The sequence below is a fragment of the Fusarium vanettenii genome, assembly GCF_000151355.1.
Source record: "Fusarium vanettenii 77-13-4 chromosome 8 genomic scaffold NECHAsca_17_chr8_1_0, whole genome shotgun sequence".
NCBI classification, from domain to species: Eukaryota; Fungi; Ascomycota; class Sordariomycetes; order Hypocreales; family Nectriaceae; genus Fusarium; species Fusarium vanettenii.
In genome coordinates, this window is record NW_003315868.1 from 459,448 (window position 1) to 475,611 (window position 16,164).

Sequence of the window (16,164 nt, forward strand, 5' to 3'; positions counted from 1 at the left end):
GTACTATCTGGATAGCCCGTATTGATGGTTTCCTGGGCTACCACTCACGTCTCACAACCTGCCTCCATCAACAACACATCTCATCACTACCTATTTGCGCCGCTTTCACTACTGTTCTAAAAATTTGCGCGACTATTTTAACCTTGACAAGTGGATTGCTGAAATCTATAATGAAAATGCCCTTTCGAGATAGCTCCGAGCCCTACCCTTGACCGTTTTTGCTGCCTAGGTAGACAAAGGTGGTAACAATGTTGCCCTTCACCATATGTCTCGTCGCTGGGCTCCAGTATCTAATTCACCCCCAGAAACTGGTAAATACATGACTCAACTTGGCGCCCAGTCCCTCAAAACCATGCTGATATGTGTCAGGGATCCATCCAAGAAACCATCAACTCGGATGCCATCATCCCAATCACTCTGCTCACAACCGATGAGGTCTTTGGCGACCTTGAAGGAATATTGCGGCTTTTTGAGTCTTATGACGACGTATTCAACTCTGAATTTGGATCTATCCTAGTGGAAAAGCCAGAAGGTAGCGATAACGATGTTGTCAATACGACCATCACCGGCCGACAGGTCTATCATCTGGATCAGGTAACGGCACTCGAAGACATGGCAGAGCTCCCATCTGGGCCATACTTTTTACACGGGCCCAACCTCCATCAGGCATGGCGGCTTTATGATGACGAGTTTGGGGCTTTTACTTTTGGTGTGATACCTGACGATCTATACCAGCCTGATGAGTACGTTGTATCAATAGAGTCTGTATTTTGCTGACATCTTCTAGATTCCAACCTCTCACGTCTTCATCTCTTCAAGGCGACTCGCAGGCAATACCCGTTCCCTCGCATCTCTACCATCCTCGGCCTTCTCCCCGGAAACCCCTCTCCGGTATCCGCATCTCCATCAGCGACACGATTTCCCTCAAAGGCACCCATACTACATTCTCTAGCCGTGCATGGAAGTCTCTCTACAGGAATCCTTCAGATACAACAGCTGAGTATGCACGAAAGCTGCTGGATTTTGGTGCTGTTCTCGTTGGGAAGACCAAGACGTCTCAGTTTGGTAGTGGAGCGGAGTGGATTGATGAGCAGGCTCCATGGAGTGCACGAGGTGATGGGTATGAGAGGCTGAAAGCTGGTTCTGTTGGAGCTGCGGCTGCTTCGATTGGTTACGAATGGTTGCAGCATAGTATTGGTGTTGACAGTATGTTTGTTCATACCTGAGAGAGCTGGGACTGACAATAGTAGACGGGATGATTGTACCCGATGGTGGGATCTATTCGATTGTCACGTCTCGAGGTGGCCTTTCCATTGATGATATATGGAACACCTCCAGGTAAATGGGCACCTCAAACTACGCAACACAACTGACGGTTGCAGCTTTGACAATGCCAGGCTGGTTGGCCGGAGCCTAGAGGATCTGCTCGATCTCGCGGCCAAGACTCTTGACCAACACACACAGCAGCCTAGGTCTCTAAAGAGGATCCTTTACCCTGTTGATCTGGCATCAGTCGACGAAACGCAACAAGAAGCTATCAATAGTTTTATGGCGGCCTTAGAGGAACTCCTGGGGGTCGCAGTCCAAAACATCGATATTGGTGCAGCCTGGGCTGAGAACCCTCCAGACGACGCCTCGGATGAGGGCATGCAGGCATACATGAGAAATGTGAGTATTTACCCCAGAGTATATCAACTTTCTAACATTTTAGGCATCTTTTCGATCATGGTGTTATGAGTATTTCCACGCTTTCGACAAGTTTCGACACGAATACCGGCAAAAGACCCAAAAAGAACCCTTCGCCGAATCCACGCCGCAATTCTTCTGGTCCGTTCATATCCCCTTTTGACACTCAACGCAACTCACCACTACCCAGGGATAAATGCAAAGCAACAACGGAGACGGAACACCGAAAAGACCTCAAACGGCTCAAGATATACCGGCAATGGTTCCACGAAAACATCATGACCCCCAACGCCGACGCTATCCTCGTCCTCCCGTGTGGCAAGTCGTCTCGGGTTGAGCATCGGGATGAAGCTGTGGCGTATGTATAGTTGCTTTTTTTTTGTTTTGCAGTGGTCTTGGCTGACGGGAGATTTAGTCCACCAACCATCTATGAAGGAGTCGGGCCTGAGATCCTGGCTTCCATCTTGGGGGTGCCGCATCTGGCAGTTCCTTGTGAGTTATAGTTTGATCAATATTGCCGGAATGGTACTGATGTAGGCTTGTAGTTACCCAGGTCCCTTACGAGTCCCGTATTAGTGGAAGAACAGAGTATCAGACTGTATGCGTCTCCGTCATTGGACCTCAAGGAAGCGACACGGACATTATCCAACTCGTCAGGCAAGCATTGGAGAAAGCACATGTCCAAACAAGGGTAGAAACCGGCCGATTCGCCTTTCCAGCCGACACTCTCAGGAACGGCAGATATCCCAAGCCTGTGCCTCAACCTCCTAGCCTATCGGATGAGCTTTGAGATATATGCTCGCCCCCAACGTCACACCACCAGGCGGGAGCGGTCAGCGGTCAGCTGCAGCGGGCGTCGACAGGAAATTTTTCTTCCCCCCAGATGAAAGGCCCCTTGCCTCCCCCACACGAGATTATTGTACGATGGCATACAGTTCGTAAAGTGTTTGGGGTCCCCGGACGATGGATGCGGCCGGTTAAGAGAAGTCCGGGGCCGGGTCATGCGGGGGGAAGATGCTCCCCGCTTTTGTGTTGCTGGCATGATGGCGGATATTTGAGAGGTTGTGCTTGTATTGACTCTTTGATGCTATTTCGAGGCTATCAATTCTACTATAAAGCTAGTTGACAGACAACACAATTGGTCTAGTCTCAACTAAACAAACACACACACCTTCATCTATAAAACCCGGCGCTTATCCCGGTCCCCCTCTACAAGGGTCCCGCCGTTAAAACAAGCCTCAAAAGCTGAAAGGGACCGGCGCCCGGGGCCCGGGCCGTGGGGGTCACTGTCACTTTTTGTTTGGAGAAACAAGTCGAGTGCCCAACCAAGGTGGAGAGTCTTTGTGCAGCATCGATCCACTTGAGGCCCATCGCTGAGCTGGACACCTTGTCTTGCGGCTCGGCTCTTGTCCTGACTTCCACAACTGGAGTTGAATCTTTCAACTCTCTCGACTTTTTGCTATAACTGTGCCTCATCAATCTTACGCTTACTCACTATATAACTCACTCATCTCCCATCATGGCGGAACCAACAAACACGCCGGTACCGGCTTCTACACCGCGAGCCACATCACCAGCACCTCCCGTCCCCGTCTTCTCCCACCCCGGCTCACCCTACCAAACCAAGCTCACCATGTCTTCTTCCACCTCAAGGCCTCGTGTCCTGCACATTGGAGACCCCATCAAGTATAACCCGGACACATACATCCGCTTCATCGGCCAGTGTGAGCTCGTGAGGCCATCTGCCGAGGAGCGGGACCGCCCGGCATTCATCAAGGCCCTCAAGGAGCGCCGATGGGGAGACTTTCAGGCTATTTTCCGTCCCTTTTGGGGTACTGGGGGTGAGATGGGGAATTGGGATGCTGAACTGATTGATCTTTTGCCTGAGAGTGTCAAGGTGTTTGCGAGTGCAGGCGCTGGGTTTGACTGGGCAGACACGAAGCTCCTAGGCGAGCGAGGTGAGTTATACATGAGCCATATGTGAATGAGTGGCTGATGGGATGTAAGGAATCATCTACTGCAACTCTGGTCTTGCAGCCGCCGAAGCAGTAGCCGACTTTGCCATTGCCGCCATCATCTCTACATTCCGTGTTCTTCCCTGGTGTATCTCAGCAGCCATGTCGGGCGACGAGGAAGCCTTTCAGATCAACCACCGCGACGCAACACTGCAGTCGTATAACCTACGAGACCAGGCTCTTGGTCTAATCGGCTTCGGCAACATTGGTCAGCAGATTGCAGCCCGCGCATTTCACGGTTTCGGAATGGACATTCACTACTACGACGTACTCCCCAAGCCAGCACATGTCGTAGCTCCCCTGAGAGCCACACACCACGAGACACTCGCCAGTCTCCTAGCTCGAGTAGACTGTGCTGTTCTCTGCACACCCGCCGGAGACGGAACCCTGATAAACGCCAAAACCCTGCCCTTGTTCAAGCGCGGCTCCCGCTTCGTCAACATCGCCCGTGGTAGTCTGGTAGACGAAGACGCCCTAACAACAGCCCTACAAGACAACCAAATCTCTAGCGCAGCTCTAGACGTGCACGCCACAGAACCCAAGATGCACACCGGTCTTTTGGAGTTGGCTCGTCAGGGTAGGGTGATGCTCACGTGTCACAATGCTGGCGGAACTGTGGACACGCACAAGGGGTTTGAGGAGCTGAGTATGAGAAACATCATGGCTGTGTTGTCGGGAGGTGAGGCTATTACGCCTGTGAATTTGCAGTTTTTGAAGAAGTGAGGTATTGGAATTGGATTCGAGGTTGGCGTTTTGGGTCGTGTGTTGGTGGGAAAAGAGGTACAAGGGTAGAATCTAGGAATAACTGTATATGAAGTCTAACTTTCTTAGCACAAATGATGTATGTGTGTTTGCTCAAATATTACCTACAAGTGGAAGAGAAAGGGGATCAAGCGAACGTATGTCATGGACTGTTTGTAATCCAACATAGTGCAGCTATCAACTCATTGTACTAACTTGCCTAAGAACAACTTAGCCCCCTATTTGACGAATACTCGAACTTGTTCTCAGTGTAAGAATTGAAATGGGACTTAAAAGGGCCCTTCTAAGCAATATATTACACTGGGTCTCTTTCCCATACTGCGTATTATATTGCGACTCAACTACGAAATACGAAGCACAATGCCGCGTTTTTGCTTAGGCTAGTAGTTTTTGGGAATATATGAAACCAGTAGCCAGATGGGCGTGCCAAATATTTGCTTCCATTTGCTTGTCTGTATATTGGCTTGCTGAACAACGCCAGCCTACAACCTCTCTTGCTTGAAACCTGAAATGACTTCTCCTTGAGTACCATCTCGATATCCCTTCAGCTTGGCTAACTAAATACGGTCAGTTTAAGGCCTTTGCGTTCCGCATGGACTTGACGAGAGGGAGGTGGTCCGGTATGTGCCTCGTTCAAGATCAATCACAGAAAACGCCATGCCTAAGCGCCCTCGACACGTCTGCTGGGGCTAAAGTGCAACTCGCCCCTATTGCTGCATTCCTAACTAGCTTAACTAAATTATCAACTCCACAACGACTGACATTGTGCTATGTGCTGTGGAGCTCTTCACTGCAATTTTAACCCCCCTCAAGGGACGAGTTGGTTGCGATACGTCATATCAAACGGGCGTAGACTCTCAAATGCATGGGTACAAGTTGGGAAACTCATAGTGTAGACCCGGAATATAGTCTATGAGCTATGTTATAGTATATAATAGGCTTTTCATGATATAACTTATACTAGTTCGAGACATCCTTTGAACCTATTCCTTTTGTTTGTCTGCATGTCGACTTGTTGAACATCGTCAACTTGCGATCCTCTTGCCTCCGAACTTGTCCACACTGCCCGGCCAAGCACCGCCCACCCGGAGTCTTTGCCCTCTTTGGTGGACTTGGCAAGGTACTGGCACTCTTCCATGTATGTACCTCGTTCAAGGCCAATCACTCAGAAGGCCCTAGCTGCGTAAGTCACCTCTCTTTGGTGCAAAAGGATGCCTCGCAAGGATCTCTTCTGTGGTGTGTCACCTTGCTGCATTTCTGACTGGCTCGGTTGGATTATGCATTGAATAGGTAATGACGGCAGAATCCTGTCTGCTGTTACACATGGACAACTTTCTTCACCGCATTTTTAACCCCCCTCAAGCGACAAGTTGGCAGCGAGATGGACTCTCCTTGTTACGCGGCTCAAAGTAGGGAAACTCATGGCACAGTCAAAACACGTATTAGTTGAATTTAGGGAGTATATTGAAGTGTGTGATGTGATATCTAAGACGGCGCTTGGCTTTTAGTTGGATATGACCTTTGCGCTGTTTCCCTTGGTTTGTCGACATTGACTTGTTGAACAACGCCAACTCGCAGACAGTTTGCTTAAGGCCTCAGGAGACAACTCTTTGTCCGCTGTGATGAAATATTTCGAGACTAGCTAACCATATACTGCCTCTTTGAGGCCCTTGCCCTTAACCCGAGGATGGTATTCCTTCATGTCAGTTCAAGCTTGGTCACAGAAGACCACGCCAGTCCACCCCAGGCCCTTTGTCTCGCCACGCCCCTGAGAAGTCAAGTTTCAGCTGGCAGGGATAGTTCGGAGAGAGGCTGTACAACTGCTGCGCCCCCCGAGGCCCCCTTCACTGCATTTTTAACCCAACTCAAGGGGCGTTTTAGTTATGACGAACAGAGGTGGCTCACAATGATATCTTACACTTACCAAGAGATCAGTATTCCTCTGTCTCTGTTTAACCCAGCCCACTTAGAGGATCATACCAAGTAAGCCCAGTCACCTTTATCGCGCCTTCGGTAGACCAAACGTGTAGTTCGTAAGGATGTCTTCCGAGGTCATTCGTCTGATGACGCTTCCACCTGCATGGTCCAATTACCTTTAGCATTTAATGACTTAGCTTGCATCTCTCACTGCACTCTTAACAGATCCCGACGGCTTACCTCGCTGCGTTCCTGGCTGGTTCGGGTAAGCCATTGCATAGTAAGCTGCTGCAGGCTGGAGGAATGTGTCTAGTAGGGGTTGAAAATCAGCCGAGAATCGTTTGGCTGGGACATGACCTCGTTCAGACCCGATCCTTGTTAGATACATACCGGGTTGGCAGAGATCTGGTCTCCAACTTTCACTGCAATTTTAACCCCCCTCAAGGAACGACTTGGCCGTGATGACGGGGTTGGCAGAAGCAGATTCTCCCTGATGGGGGTTGAGTCGATGGTCTTAGATTGCTAGGCAGATATGTATTAATTGCCGACCAGGAGGTCATATCAAGGTGTTTAATGGGATATGTAAGAGGTCACTTGTCTATTAGTTAGATGAATCCTCTGATCGGGTCCATTGCTTGTCTAGATATCAGCTTGTTGAAGGAGGTCACCTGGGAATCTTCTTGCTTGACAGACTACTCTTTACTACGGAGTACCTATGAAGGTAGTCTTTCTTGGCTAGGCAGACAGGACACTGCCTCTTTCTGCCTTGACAAGGAAGAAGTGTATGGAGGCCCTTCGCCTAATTCTTGGCCTGCTTTAAAGGACGATGATTGGTTACGATGAACAAGTCAAGACGTAGGTATGTAGCTCGCAGGGAAATATCTTGGGGTGGTTCACCTACCTGTGTTTCTGGCAGGCTCCCATATGCAGAGTCCGCCTCGTCCTAGAACAATAGGCAGGAATCTTTCTTCACTGCATTTTAACCCACCTAAAGGGACTATTAAGGTATGATGAACGGACCAAGACAGAGATAGTTTGCAAGGATATCCTTGGAATGGCTTACCGTTCCGTGTTCCTGACTGGCTCAGTTGAGCTGTTGTATGCATCGTTCGCCTCAGGAAAAAACAATAGGCAGGAATCTTTCTTCACTGCATTTTTAACCCAACTCGAGGGACGATTTGGCCGTGATGAACAACACCAACGGGGAGCGGCAGAGGAGGCAGATTCCCCGAGAAGGTTCTAGCCAGAGATGTTAAGTTGCCAGGTAGGCATCATAGCTGTCTGCTGGAAGATTAATTTTAGGAATGCGGCGAGGTATCTAGGACGGCGTGTAGCTGTTGTAAGATGGGGGGTTTGACCAGCTTCCCATGGTTTATTGAGCTATGGGTTTGTTGAAGGAGGCCGCCTTAGACTCTTTTTTACTTCAACGACTGTTATTTGCCCATTCTGAAGGTCATCTTTCTAAATTGGGCAAGTCAACGTGTTGCTCCCTTCACTGCATTTTCAACTCAAGTTAATATGATGAGGAGACCAATGGCCCGCAAGGACACATTCGTGGCTTACCTTGCTGCATCTCTCACTAACTCAATCGAGTAATTATGAAGTGGCTCAGGTTTTCACTGCAATTTAAACCCGTCCCAAGGGCCGAGTTGGCCGTGATAAACACGACCAATCGGGGTTGGCAAAGGAGGCAGATCCTCTCTGATACGGGCCAAGTTATGGATCTCGGGTTGCCAGATGAGCATCATTATCTGCCTACTTGGAGATGAATATAGAAGCTGCTGCTACGGAGTATTATTGACATTACCCTGATTGGCCTCCCGCTGCTTATCTAGACACTGGCTTATCAAAATGAGGCCGCCTTGAGATCTTCTTCTCCGAGAGATTGATCGTTGCCTATTAAAATGTAGCATTTTCAGGCAGAGCAGCTGGACACTGTCTCTTCCTGCCTCGACAAGGGAGTTGACTTATTCTTCATCCGCTATTACCGGCTTTTCGTTCACTGCATTTTTAGCCCACCTCAAGAGACGATTTGGCTACAACGAGTAGACCAATGGCTCGCACGGATATATTCGTGGCCTACCTTGTTGTATCTCTCACTAGCTCGGCTGCTCGGTTGAGTTGCTGCATGGGTGAGATTTCGGCCGGGTGGCCTTCACTGCACTTTTAACCCACCCCAAGGGCCGATCTGGCTGTGGCTAGCATTGTTAACCGCGGTTGTCAAAGGAGGTAGAGCCTCCCTGATACGGGTTGAGTTAAGCCCCTCAGGTTGAGATGTATTCGTATAGTAACTACTAGATTGGATATTTTATTAAGGCCTGTGGCGGGCCACCTATGAGGGCACTTACAGGAACCAAATGCATCCTTTAATCTGCTTCGACTTGTTAAAGAAGGCCACATGAGAAAACTCTTACTTCAAAAACTGTTTTTCCTACTATGAAGGTAATCTCTCTAGACTGGGTATCCAGGCACTGCCTCTTTCCGCCTCGACAAGCGTCAGTTGTTCTTTCGTGTGCAGGTCCATGCTTACTCCGTACCCACACACACATCTCGCCTCTTTCACTACGTTTTTGACCCAACTCAAGGGATAATTCGGTTATAATTAAGAGACCAATGGCCCGAAAGTATGCTTTTAGGTGTGCGGCATTATCAGTCCCTTCACTGCAGTTTTAACCCTCCTCAAGGAAAGATTCGGCTAAAAGGATGGGGCTGGCAGAGGAGGCAGACTCTTCCCGATGCTGTCCAAGTTGATGATCGCACGCTGCCTGGTATGCATGCATTGACTGCCTACTCGAGTAATATATCAAAGCAGCATGTGGCGAGCTATCCAAGACGACGCTTCGGTATCGGTTAGATACAGCCTTGAATGCCCTTCTGGTCTATAGATATCGACTTATTATAAGAGACCACCTTGGAATGTTGCTTGAAAGACAACTCTTTGCCCACGGCAATGGCAATCTTTTCAGGTTAGACGAGAAGGCACTATCTTTTCGACGCCTCTTTTCTCTCTTCCCGCCTCGGTCCAATCATATAACTTGCCTGCCATCCATTCGAGAGAAGAATTTACACTGCATTTTTAACCCACCGCAAGAGACGGGTTGATCATATTGAGCAGACCAAGGGCTCGCAAGGATATGTTCGTGGCTTGCCTTGCTGCGTTTCTGACTGGCTCAAACGAGAAATCGCACACCTGTGCCATTCAATTGGACTGCAACTCGAGGGATGATTTTAGTATGATGGATACACCAATAGCTGCGAAGGATAGACTATCTTAGTGGCCTCCATACCTTGCTGCTCTTCTGACTAGCACGGTCGAACACCGACCGCACGGGGTCGAAAAAAAACTTGAGACACCAAATCAACCCTCTCTAATTATCAGAGCAAAAGGGAGCCAAAATCAGCTCCGAAAAACATAAGAAAAACACAATATATAATTTAATAAGATAAGAAAAGAACTATATGATTTTTTTAGAGGGTTTTTCATATTAAAATACTCTTAAGTTAGCTGTAAAGTTGATGTATTTTATGAGCTTGGCCGAGTGTGAGCGCTTTGGTGTCTCAAGTTTTTTTTCGACCCCGTGGACCGGCTCTTCCCCCCGCATCAAGAGCCTGCACTGCATTTTTAACTCAGCTCAAGAGACGGTGTGGTGGCCACGATCAATGCCAGGCAGAGTTGACAGGGTGGGCAGGCCTCCCTCAAGACGTTCTGGTCAAGTAAGCTCGGATTTCTAGCTGGAAACGTCTCAATCGGCTATTCGGGATCCTCATTGAAGCGTATGGCGGGACATTCGAGACGGCCGTTTGCCACTAATTGACTATGATCTTGGCCAACACATTAACCAAGGATGTTGGTAAAGTAAAATAATGTATATCACTTAAACAAGGCTCTTGCTTCCTAGCCAATACAGCCCAAACTCCAAGCCCAGCCCATACCCTTGGTGCCATCCTGTCCAACGCCCAGATTCAATACAATACTATACATCTCCTTCATTCCTTGGACTTCTTCCTCACAAGTCCAGCAGAAAGAACATTAACACCAGCATCCTCCTTTGGCTTCTTCTTGACCAACCCAGCTGCAAGGACATTAACCTTGCCAGGTCCTTCGTCAGTGGTCGAATCCGTTCTCTTCCTCTTGACTAGACCGGATAGATTGTTCACCTGCTTGTCACCAGCGGCTTCAATCTTTGCAGGCTCTCGTGTGCCCTTGACGATGATACCCCATTTGGCTCTTCCGCCGACCTCACTGACCCAGCGACGGGTGCTACCCACAGCCTTGTTAAGGGTCGCAAAGTCCAGGTGAAGCAGCAGTTCCACAATACGCTTGTACTCATTCTCATCCACAATCCTCTCACCCCGGCCCTCAGGTGTCCACGAATAATACGCCGTCGTAGCAGGCTTGTCGAGGAGATAGTTCCGTCTCTCGGTCTTGATGCGAGGTTGTCGAGCAATAACCGGACCCTTGAGAGTCTTTCTCTTGGCCTTCTTCTTCTTCGGCTTGGATTTTTCTTCGGCGTCAGTCTTTGAGGGGAAGAGCTTTCTCGGAGTAGTGTTTGGTGTAATCTGGGCGATGCGTTGCTTCTTTGGTGTTTCTGGTGCTGGAAGCGTCGACTGGGACGACTCGTTCGACTTGGGAGGTTGAACTTCTTCCTTGTCACCAAAAACAAGCCAGATAAAGCCCGTCATGCGTCCACTCGAGCACTCTTGTCGATAAGCCATCATCTCCCAAAACATATCCAACGTTTTGACGCTCTTCCAGCTCCCCGTTGTCTTCATAGCCTGCGAGCTGGCAGCCTCCTCCTCAAGCTCATCCCAGAACCTCGACTTGGGATCATCCGGAAAGTGAGGAATCAAACACCTCGGAGGAACCCAGTCAAACTCCTTGGAGTAGTGCGAGATGCGTTCCAGGGGGTGTGTAAACTCCCAGCGAGAGTCGGCGCTCCGGGGTGTCAAGGCTCGTGTCTCGTAGGTCTCCAGGCCCGGGACAACAATGTATCCCCTTGCGCTCTTCCATGTCTTTGTGCCGAGAAGAGGATCCAGTACGCGACACCACCACTTGATAAGACCTCGATCGTCCAGAACATGCTTCCCGCTGTAGTCGACACTTCCAGGGAAGAGATATTGATCCTGCGCGCGAGCAAACAAGTTGACGACGAATTGAATATCCTTTCTCCTCCGCTTCTCAATCAAGAACCCAACAAACGCAGCGCATATTTCCCTAATTGGGCTAGAAGTTCCCTTGGGAAGCTCCAGTAGGTTGAGGTACCCCGTAGAGTCGGCTTTGGATACGAAAAGGGTCGTCGATCGAGCAGTCGTGTAGATAAAAACCTCGACGCCAAGAACTAAAACTTGCTTCTTGGGCTCATCCGTAGCTTCAGCTTCTTTCGATTCGGAGGCTTGCGCGGGTGCGTCAATGGACACGGCGAGGAAGTGATTCTCGCAGTAGGTTCGTTCAGGGCGCTCGTTCGGGGGAGGAGAGTAAAGGGGATCGGTCTTTGTGGGAGGTGTCGAGATGTGGTAGATGGAAAAATCGTAGCCTGAAGGGAGAACAGAGGCCAGGCGACTCTGAAGATCGTCGTCGACTTGCTGTAAAGAGGCCATGTTGGAGTTGACGATGACGCAGGTTCAAGAGCTTGAAGTTGAGATGAAATGCAGGTCCAAAGTTGTTTAGGTGGTTGGTCACTGTAACCGTCGCTGGGGCAGCAGCGCGGGGCGGGGTTTAGCGGCCCAGCTTCAGGGGTTCCCGCCTGGGGATCCAGTAGATTACAGGGGTTGGTCATAGGTGCAGAATTTGGTGGGAACTTTATGAATTCTATTGACAGGACCGATAAAACAGCCACATGCTCAAACTGCACAACTTCTCCCAACACTCCATTACTGATCATCATCAAGCAAAACCCAAACGAATTGTGCCATTTGCCTTTCAGCTTCAACAAGACTCTTGCACGTTAGGCATGTGCATGATACACACCAAGGGCACTCGCACGAAACTGGATACCCGTGACCGTCAACTTCATATTGGCCCTAGCTGTCCGTCGTTGATTTGTACCACCTGTCGGCGGGTGCAAAGATGTCCTTCAAAGCCATATGCGGTTTCATCCAGTACAGGATGGTGACTTCAGGCCTTGATGATCCATACGCAGAAACTTGGGCGTCGCCTTGCCCCTGACGAAAGATCCTGACCATCTCCCCAATCAGCCCGTCATCATTTGCCATAGTTTGGCAATGCGCAAGTTGATAGAGGAGCCGACAGATAGCGATTGCGTCGTCGTCAGATATCAAATTGAACCATACTGGGCCATGATGATAAATGGTTGAGTGCCGATGATCCCAGGCCTGGCAGACGATCCAGGCGAGGAAGCAGAGGCGGTAGAGGCGTCGCTTCGCTCGAATGTCGCCACGGTTATCTTTCTCCTAGATTGGCCGGAATCCTATCCGTCGGTATATGTTGAAGAGCGTACTCTCATGATTTTGTCCCCAAAGTGATTTCTCACAGTACATTTGAGTCATGAATCGGTTGACGATAGCAGCCGTGTCAAAAAGGAGGGACAGCATTCTCTCGACGATAGGATCATCAGGGATGTAGGCCTCTTGCGAAGCGAAAATTCCAGCTCTCCACATCCGCATGGCAGAGTCAAGCTCATTGGTATTAGCAGGGCTGAAGAAACTGCACTCGGCTTCCAGATAGACGCACATCAGGAGATTGTTGATGCCATTTGGGCCTAGGAACCTGGTGAGAACTCTCCATATGAAGATCGGTTTGTGCAACTCGTAGACGTCGCGTGCGTCGTAGGATGAGGCAACTATAGCAGCGAGGTCCTTGATGGTCGTAGCTTGGTGGAGGTCCTTGAAGTGCATCAGATCCTCCTTCGGAAGAGGAGTCGATCCGCGATACTCGTCGACGTCACGAGCATTTTCGGGGGCAACAGCCCGAGAGAGGTCGCTGAAGCTCTGTCTAATTTGTTCATCGGTCATGAGGGCTTCATCGGGTGTGAAATCGAGATAGTAGAGGAATTCAGCAGAGAACGGGGGCTCTTCTTCCTCTGGAGGTATCGGCTGCTGTGTGATGGACATGTTGTGTTACCAAGAAGGCGGCGTAGGCGATGTTGATGTAAATGGTGATGATGTGGGAGGTGATACGAGAGAGAAGAAAATGAGCTGGAGAAGTGCTAGTCATGGTGAATAGAAACACCAACCCGAGGAAGGAGAGACTGTGTCAATGGAGGAACTGGAAGGTAGAAGGGCGAGCTGTTACAATAACTAGGTCATCAACACACACGTCATCAATTGATGGAAAAGTAGCACACAATTTGAATACATAAACCTCATCAGAAGAACAGAAAATATTCATCATCCAAGTGAAGCCAAAAATACCATCATCACCAGCCGTTTTTGGTGTTGAAGACTCCTACCCAGCGGAGCCAAGCCGGAGTGGGGCCGCCGAACACGGAAGTTAGCGGCCCCAACACGTGACCCTGAGAAAATGTTCGCCATGAGCTTCAAGCATGGTAAACCTCGAATCCAGCGCAAATCCGACGACCACCCCCCAATTCCCACCCCGCCATGGCCCTCCAACCCTGCCGCTCCGGCCTCGTGCGGAGCAGACAAGCCGCCCGCTCCCTCATGCCATGCCTTCGCACCTACGCCACCGACTCGACATCCACAACCCCGGAATCGTTCAAGACGCCCGCCGCCGGAGCACAGAAGCCAGTCCCGAGATGGAGCCAGACACCCGTCGGGATGAAGGCACCAGTGCAGCTCGACTTTGCAAAGAACCCCCACAACAAGATCTGGACCGTCAACAATGACCCCAGGAAGCTGGACGAGGTGTACGAGCGCCTGCTGGGACAGGGCGGTAGTAAGCTTCTGCCCGAGGAGCTCAAGTGGCTCGCCGTCACGCACAAGAGTTTCGACCAAGGAAGGAGAGGGTTCAACGACCGATTGGCGCTTCTGGGTAGGCATACACGTTTCAATTGAGGCAGGAAGAGACCAATTGGCATGCTAACCCCCGCTAGGCCGAATGACCTTGATCATGGAGACTACCAAGTCGATTGTGGCCAAGGACCCCATCCCCGGGTCGATTGTTCCCGACGAGTTCGAGCGCACACCGTTTGAGCATCCCCAGCTACAGTCGCTAGACAACTTGACCATGGAGGGACCGAGGGACGTTGCCGGCAAGGACAAGCTGTACCACCTGGCGGCCCATGTGGGCTTGATTGATGTTGTGCGGTGGAAGCCTCGATTGGTAGGTGGACAAGTCTGTATAAAATGTACCCCGCTAACAACTCCAGGTGCGAAAACTCAAGGCCTCGGGTCTCGAGGTGGTGCTCAACGGAGCCGTCATGGCCATCATCGGGGCCATCACGCTACAGCACGGGGCCGTGGTGGCGTCACAGGTTGTCAGGGAGCGGATATTGGCCAGGCTGCCAAAGGATTGAAGAATGGCGTTGAAGCGGGACTAATCTGTATCATATATCTGTACTGTACCATTTGGGGAAATAGGCCTGGGAGCTGTACAAAGCGTGACGACCGTCTCGACTGAACAAGACTTGTAAAAGAGATGAATGCATTAACGTGAGATGTCGTTCTATGGTTATGTTGTATAGTGTATTATGGTTTGCCTCGTTATTGCAACAAAGGCGTCTCTTCATCAGCAGGCTCAGCATCCTCAGAAGCCTCCTCGTGATCATGAATGAGTTTCTCTCGATAAATCCAACCAATGCAAGTTCCAGCACCGGGTCCAACCAAAATGGCCGTGACGAGCGTAGTCAAAGGAACCTTCCATCCAACTTCGACAAGCATCCAGTACAAAACAGTCCAAAAGATGAACTGGGTGTCGACCTCGATAAACACAATGGTCGACTTTGTCATCTCCTTGCGGTCATCGGGAAGAGTGAGGCTCCAGATGACGAGGATGTGAGCCAGGATGGAGCAGACGACGGGGAGGGCGTAGACAAAGATTAGCGAGAGTCGGCTTGACGCGAGATGAATGGTTGTGGGGTCGGCTCTCTTGACGAGGTTGACGATCTTGCGCGTGGCCTGGCGGATGAGGGATACGTAGATGGGGAAGAAGAGCCAGATGCCGATAGAGACGGGGGATGTGAAGAAGAACATGAAGAGAGACGGTAGAAAGTATCCGAGTGCGACACTAACGGGAATCGCCACGAGTTCACTGTCAGGAAGATGCCGACTCGTAACATCGCGAGATTCGCCATCTTCATCTCGCCTCTCCTGCTCAACAATGACGCTCCTCGCGCGATGCAAAAACGCCGGAATAATAACAAGCTCCCAAACAACAGCACCACCCACAAGATCAAAAACAAGCCACGGACCCGTAGGATATGCAATAAGCACATTCGGCGCATTACATATCCTCGCCGCCTCAACAGAGCTGACGGTCAACAAACCGCCCACAAACGCGAGCACAACAGCCATGACGGCCGAGCTGCGGACCGAGTGCATCGCGGCGCGAAAGAAGCTCACGACGTAACACAGAGGTGTCCCAATTCCTGGAATGCGGCTTAGGCCTGGGAGACGCGCGCGGGAGTGACATTGCGACCAGAGGAGTGCGGCGTTGACGTCGGAGTGGATGAACAAGGCGATTATTGTTGCTAGGGCGAGGAGGATTGGGGGAATGATGAGGTAGCGATAGGAGAAGTGGTGAATGGGTGCTTTCCAAGGCATGATGCTGATTCTAATCGTTTACATGCGTAGATGTTTGTATCTTGATAAGAAGGAAGAAAGAGGTGAAGCGCAAGGGAGATGGTCTTTGTGAGACGAGGGTGTC

General features: G+C 50.3%; 6 protein-coding genes across 6 annotated transcripts; 2 read left to right on the plus strand and 4 right to left on the minus strand.

Annotated features, from left to right (window-relative positions):
• Positions 1–248: 248 nt before the first annotated feature.
• NECHADRAFT_95283 (uncharacterized protein) lies at positions 249–4,424 on the plus strand (the record flags this gene model as incomplete). The annotated part of the gene is made up of 12 exons (XM_003046890.1): positions 249–311; positions 370–743; positions 788–1,170; positions 1,208–1,293; positions 1,339–1,668; positions 1,784–1,827; positions 1,877–2,044; positions 2,102–2,178; positions 2,232–2,440; positions 2,510–2,747; positions 3,252–3,644; positions 3,694–4,424. The coding sequence occupies 12 exons, from the start codon at positions 249–251 to the stop codon at positions 4,422–4,424; spliced, it is 3,096 nt and encodes a 1,031-aa protein (XP_003046936.1).
• A 2,038-nt stretch (positions 4,425–6,462) lies between these two features.
• On the minus strand, positions 6,463–7,486 carry NECHADRAFT_83414 (uncharacterized protein; the record flags this gene model as incomplete). Its single annotated transcript, XM_003047052.1, has 6 exons — positions 6,463–6,539; positions 6,621–6,675; positions 6,771–6,870; positions 7,094–7,145; positions 7,282–7,323; positions 7,444–7,486. 6 exons carry the CDS (start codon positions 7,484–7,486, stop codon positions 6,463–6,465), a joined length of 369 nt encoding a protein of 122 aa, XP_003047098.1.
• A 2,881-nt stretch (positions 7,487–10,367) lies between these two features.
• On the minus strand, positions 10,368–11,978 carry NECHADRAFT_46331 (uncharacterized protein; the record flags this gene model as incomplete). The annotated part of the gene is made up of 1 exon (XM_003047053.1): positions 10,368–11,978. One exon carries the CDS (start codon positions 11,976–11,978, stop codon positions 10,368–10,370), a length of 1,611 nt encoding a protein of 536 aa, XP_003047099.1.
• A 423-nt stretch (positions 11,979–12,401) lies between these two features.
• Positions 12,402–13,451, minus strand: NECHADRAFT_83416 (uncharacterized protein; the record flags this gene model as incomplete). Its single annotated transcript, XM_003047054.1, has 2 exons — positions 12,402–12,784; positions 12,839–13,451. The coding sequence occupies 2 exons, from the start codon at positions 13,449–13,451 to the stop codon at positions 12,402–12,404; spliced, it is 996 nt and encodes a 331-aa protein (XP_003047100.1).
• A 666-nt stretch (positions 13,452–14,117) lies between these two features.
• NECHADRAFT_46356 (uncharacterized protein) lies at positions 14,118–14,815 on the plus strand (the record flags this gene model as incomplete). Its single annotated transcript, XM_003046891.1, has 3 exons — positions 14,118–14,331; positions 14,393–14,622; positions 14,669–14,815. The coding sequence occupies 3 exons, from the start codon at positions 14,118–14,120 to the stop codon at positions 14,813–14,815; spliced, it is 591 nt and encodes a 196-aa protein (XP_003046937.1).
• Positions 14,816–15,002: 187 nt separating this feature from the next.
• Positions 15,003–16,061, minus strand: NECHADRAFT_83418 (uncharacterized protein; the record flags this gene model as incomplete). The annotated part of the gene is made up of 1 exon (XM_003047055.1): positions 15,003–16,061. One exon carries the CDS (start codon positions 16,059–16,061, stop codon positions 15,003–15,005), a length of 1,059 nt encoding a protein of 352 aa, XP_003047101.1.
• Positions 16,062–16,164: the final 103 nt, after the last annotated feature.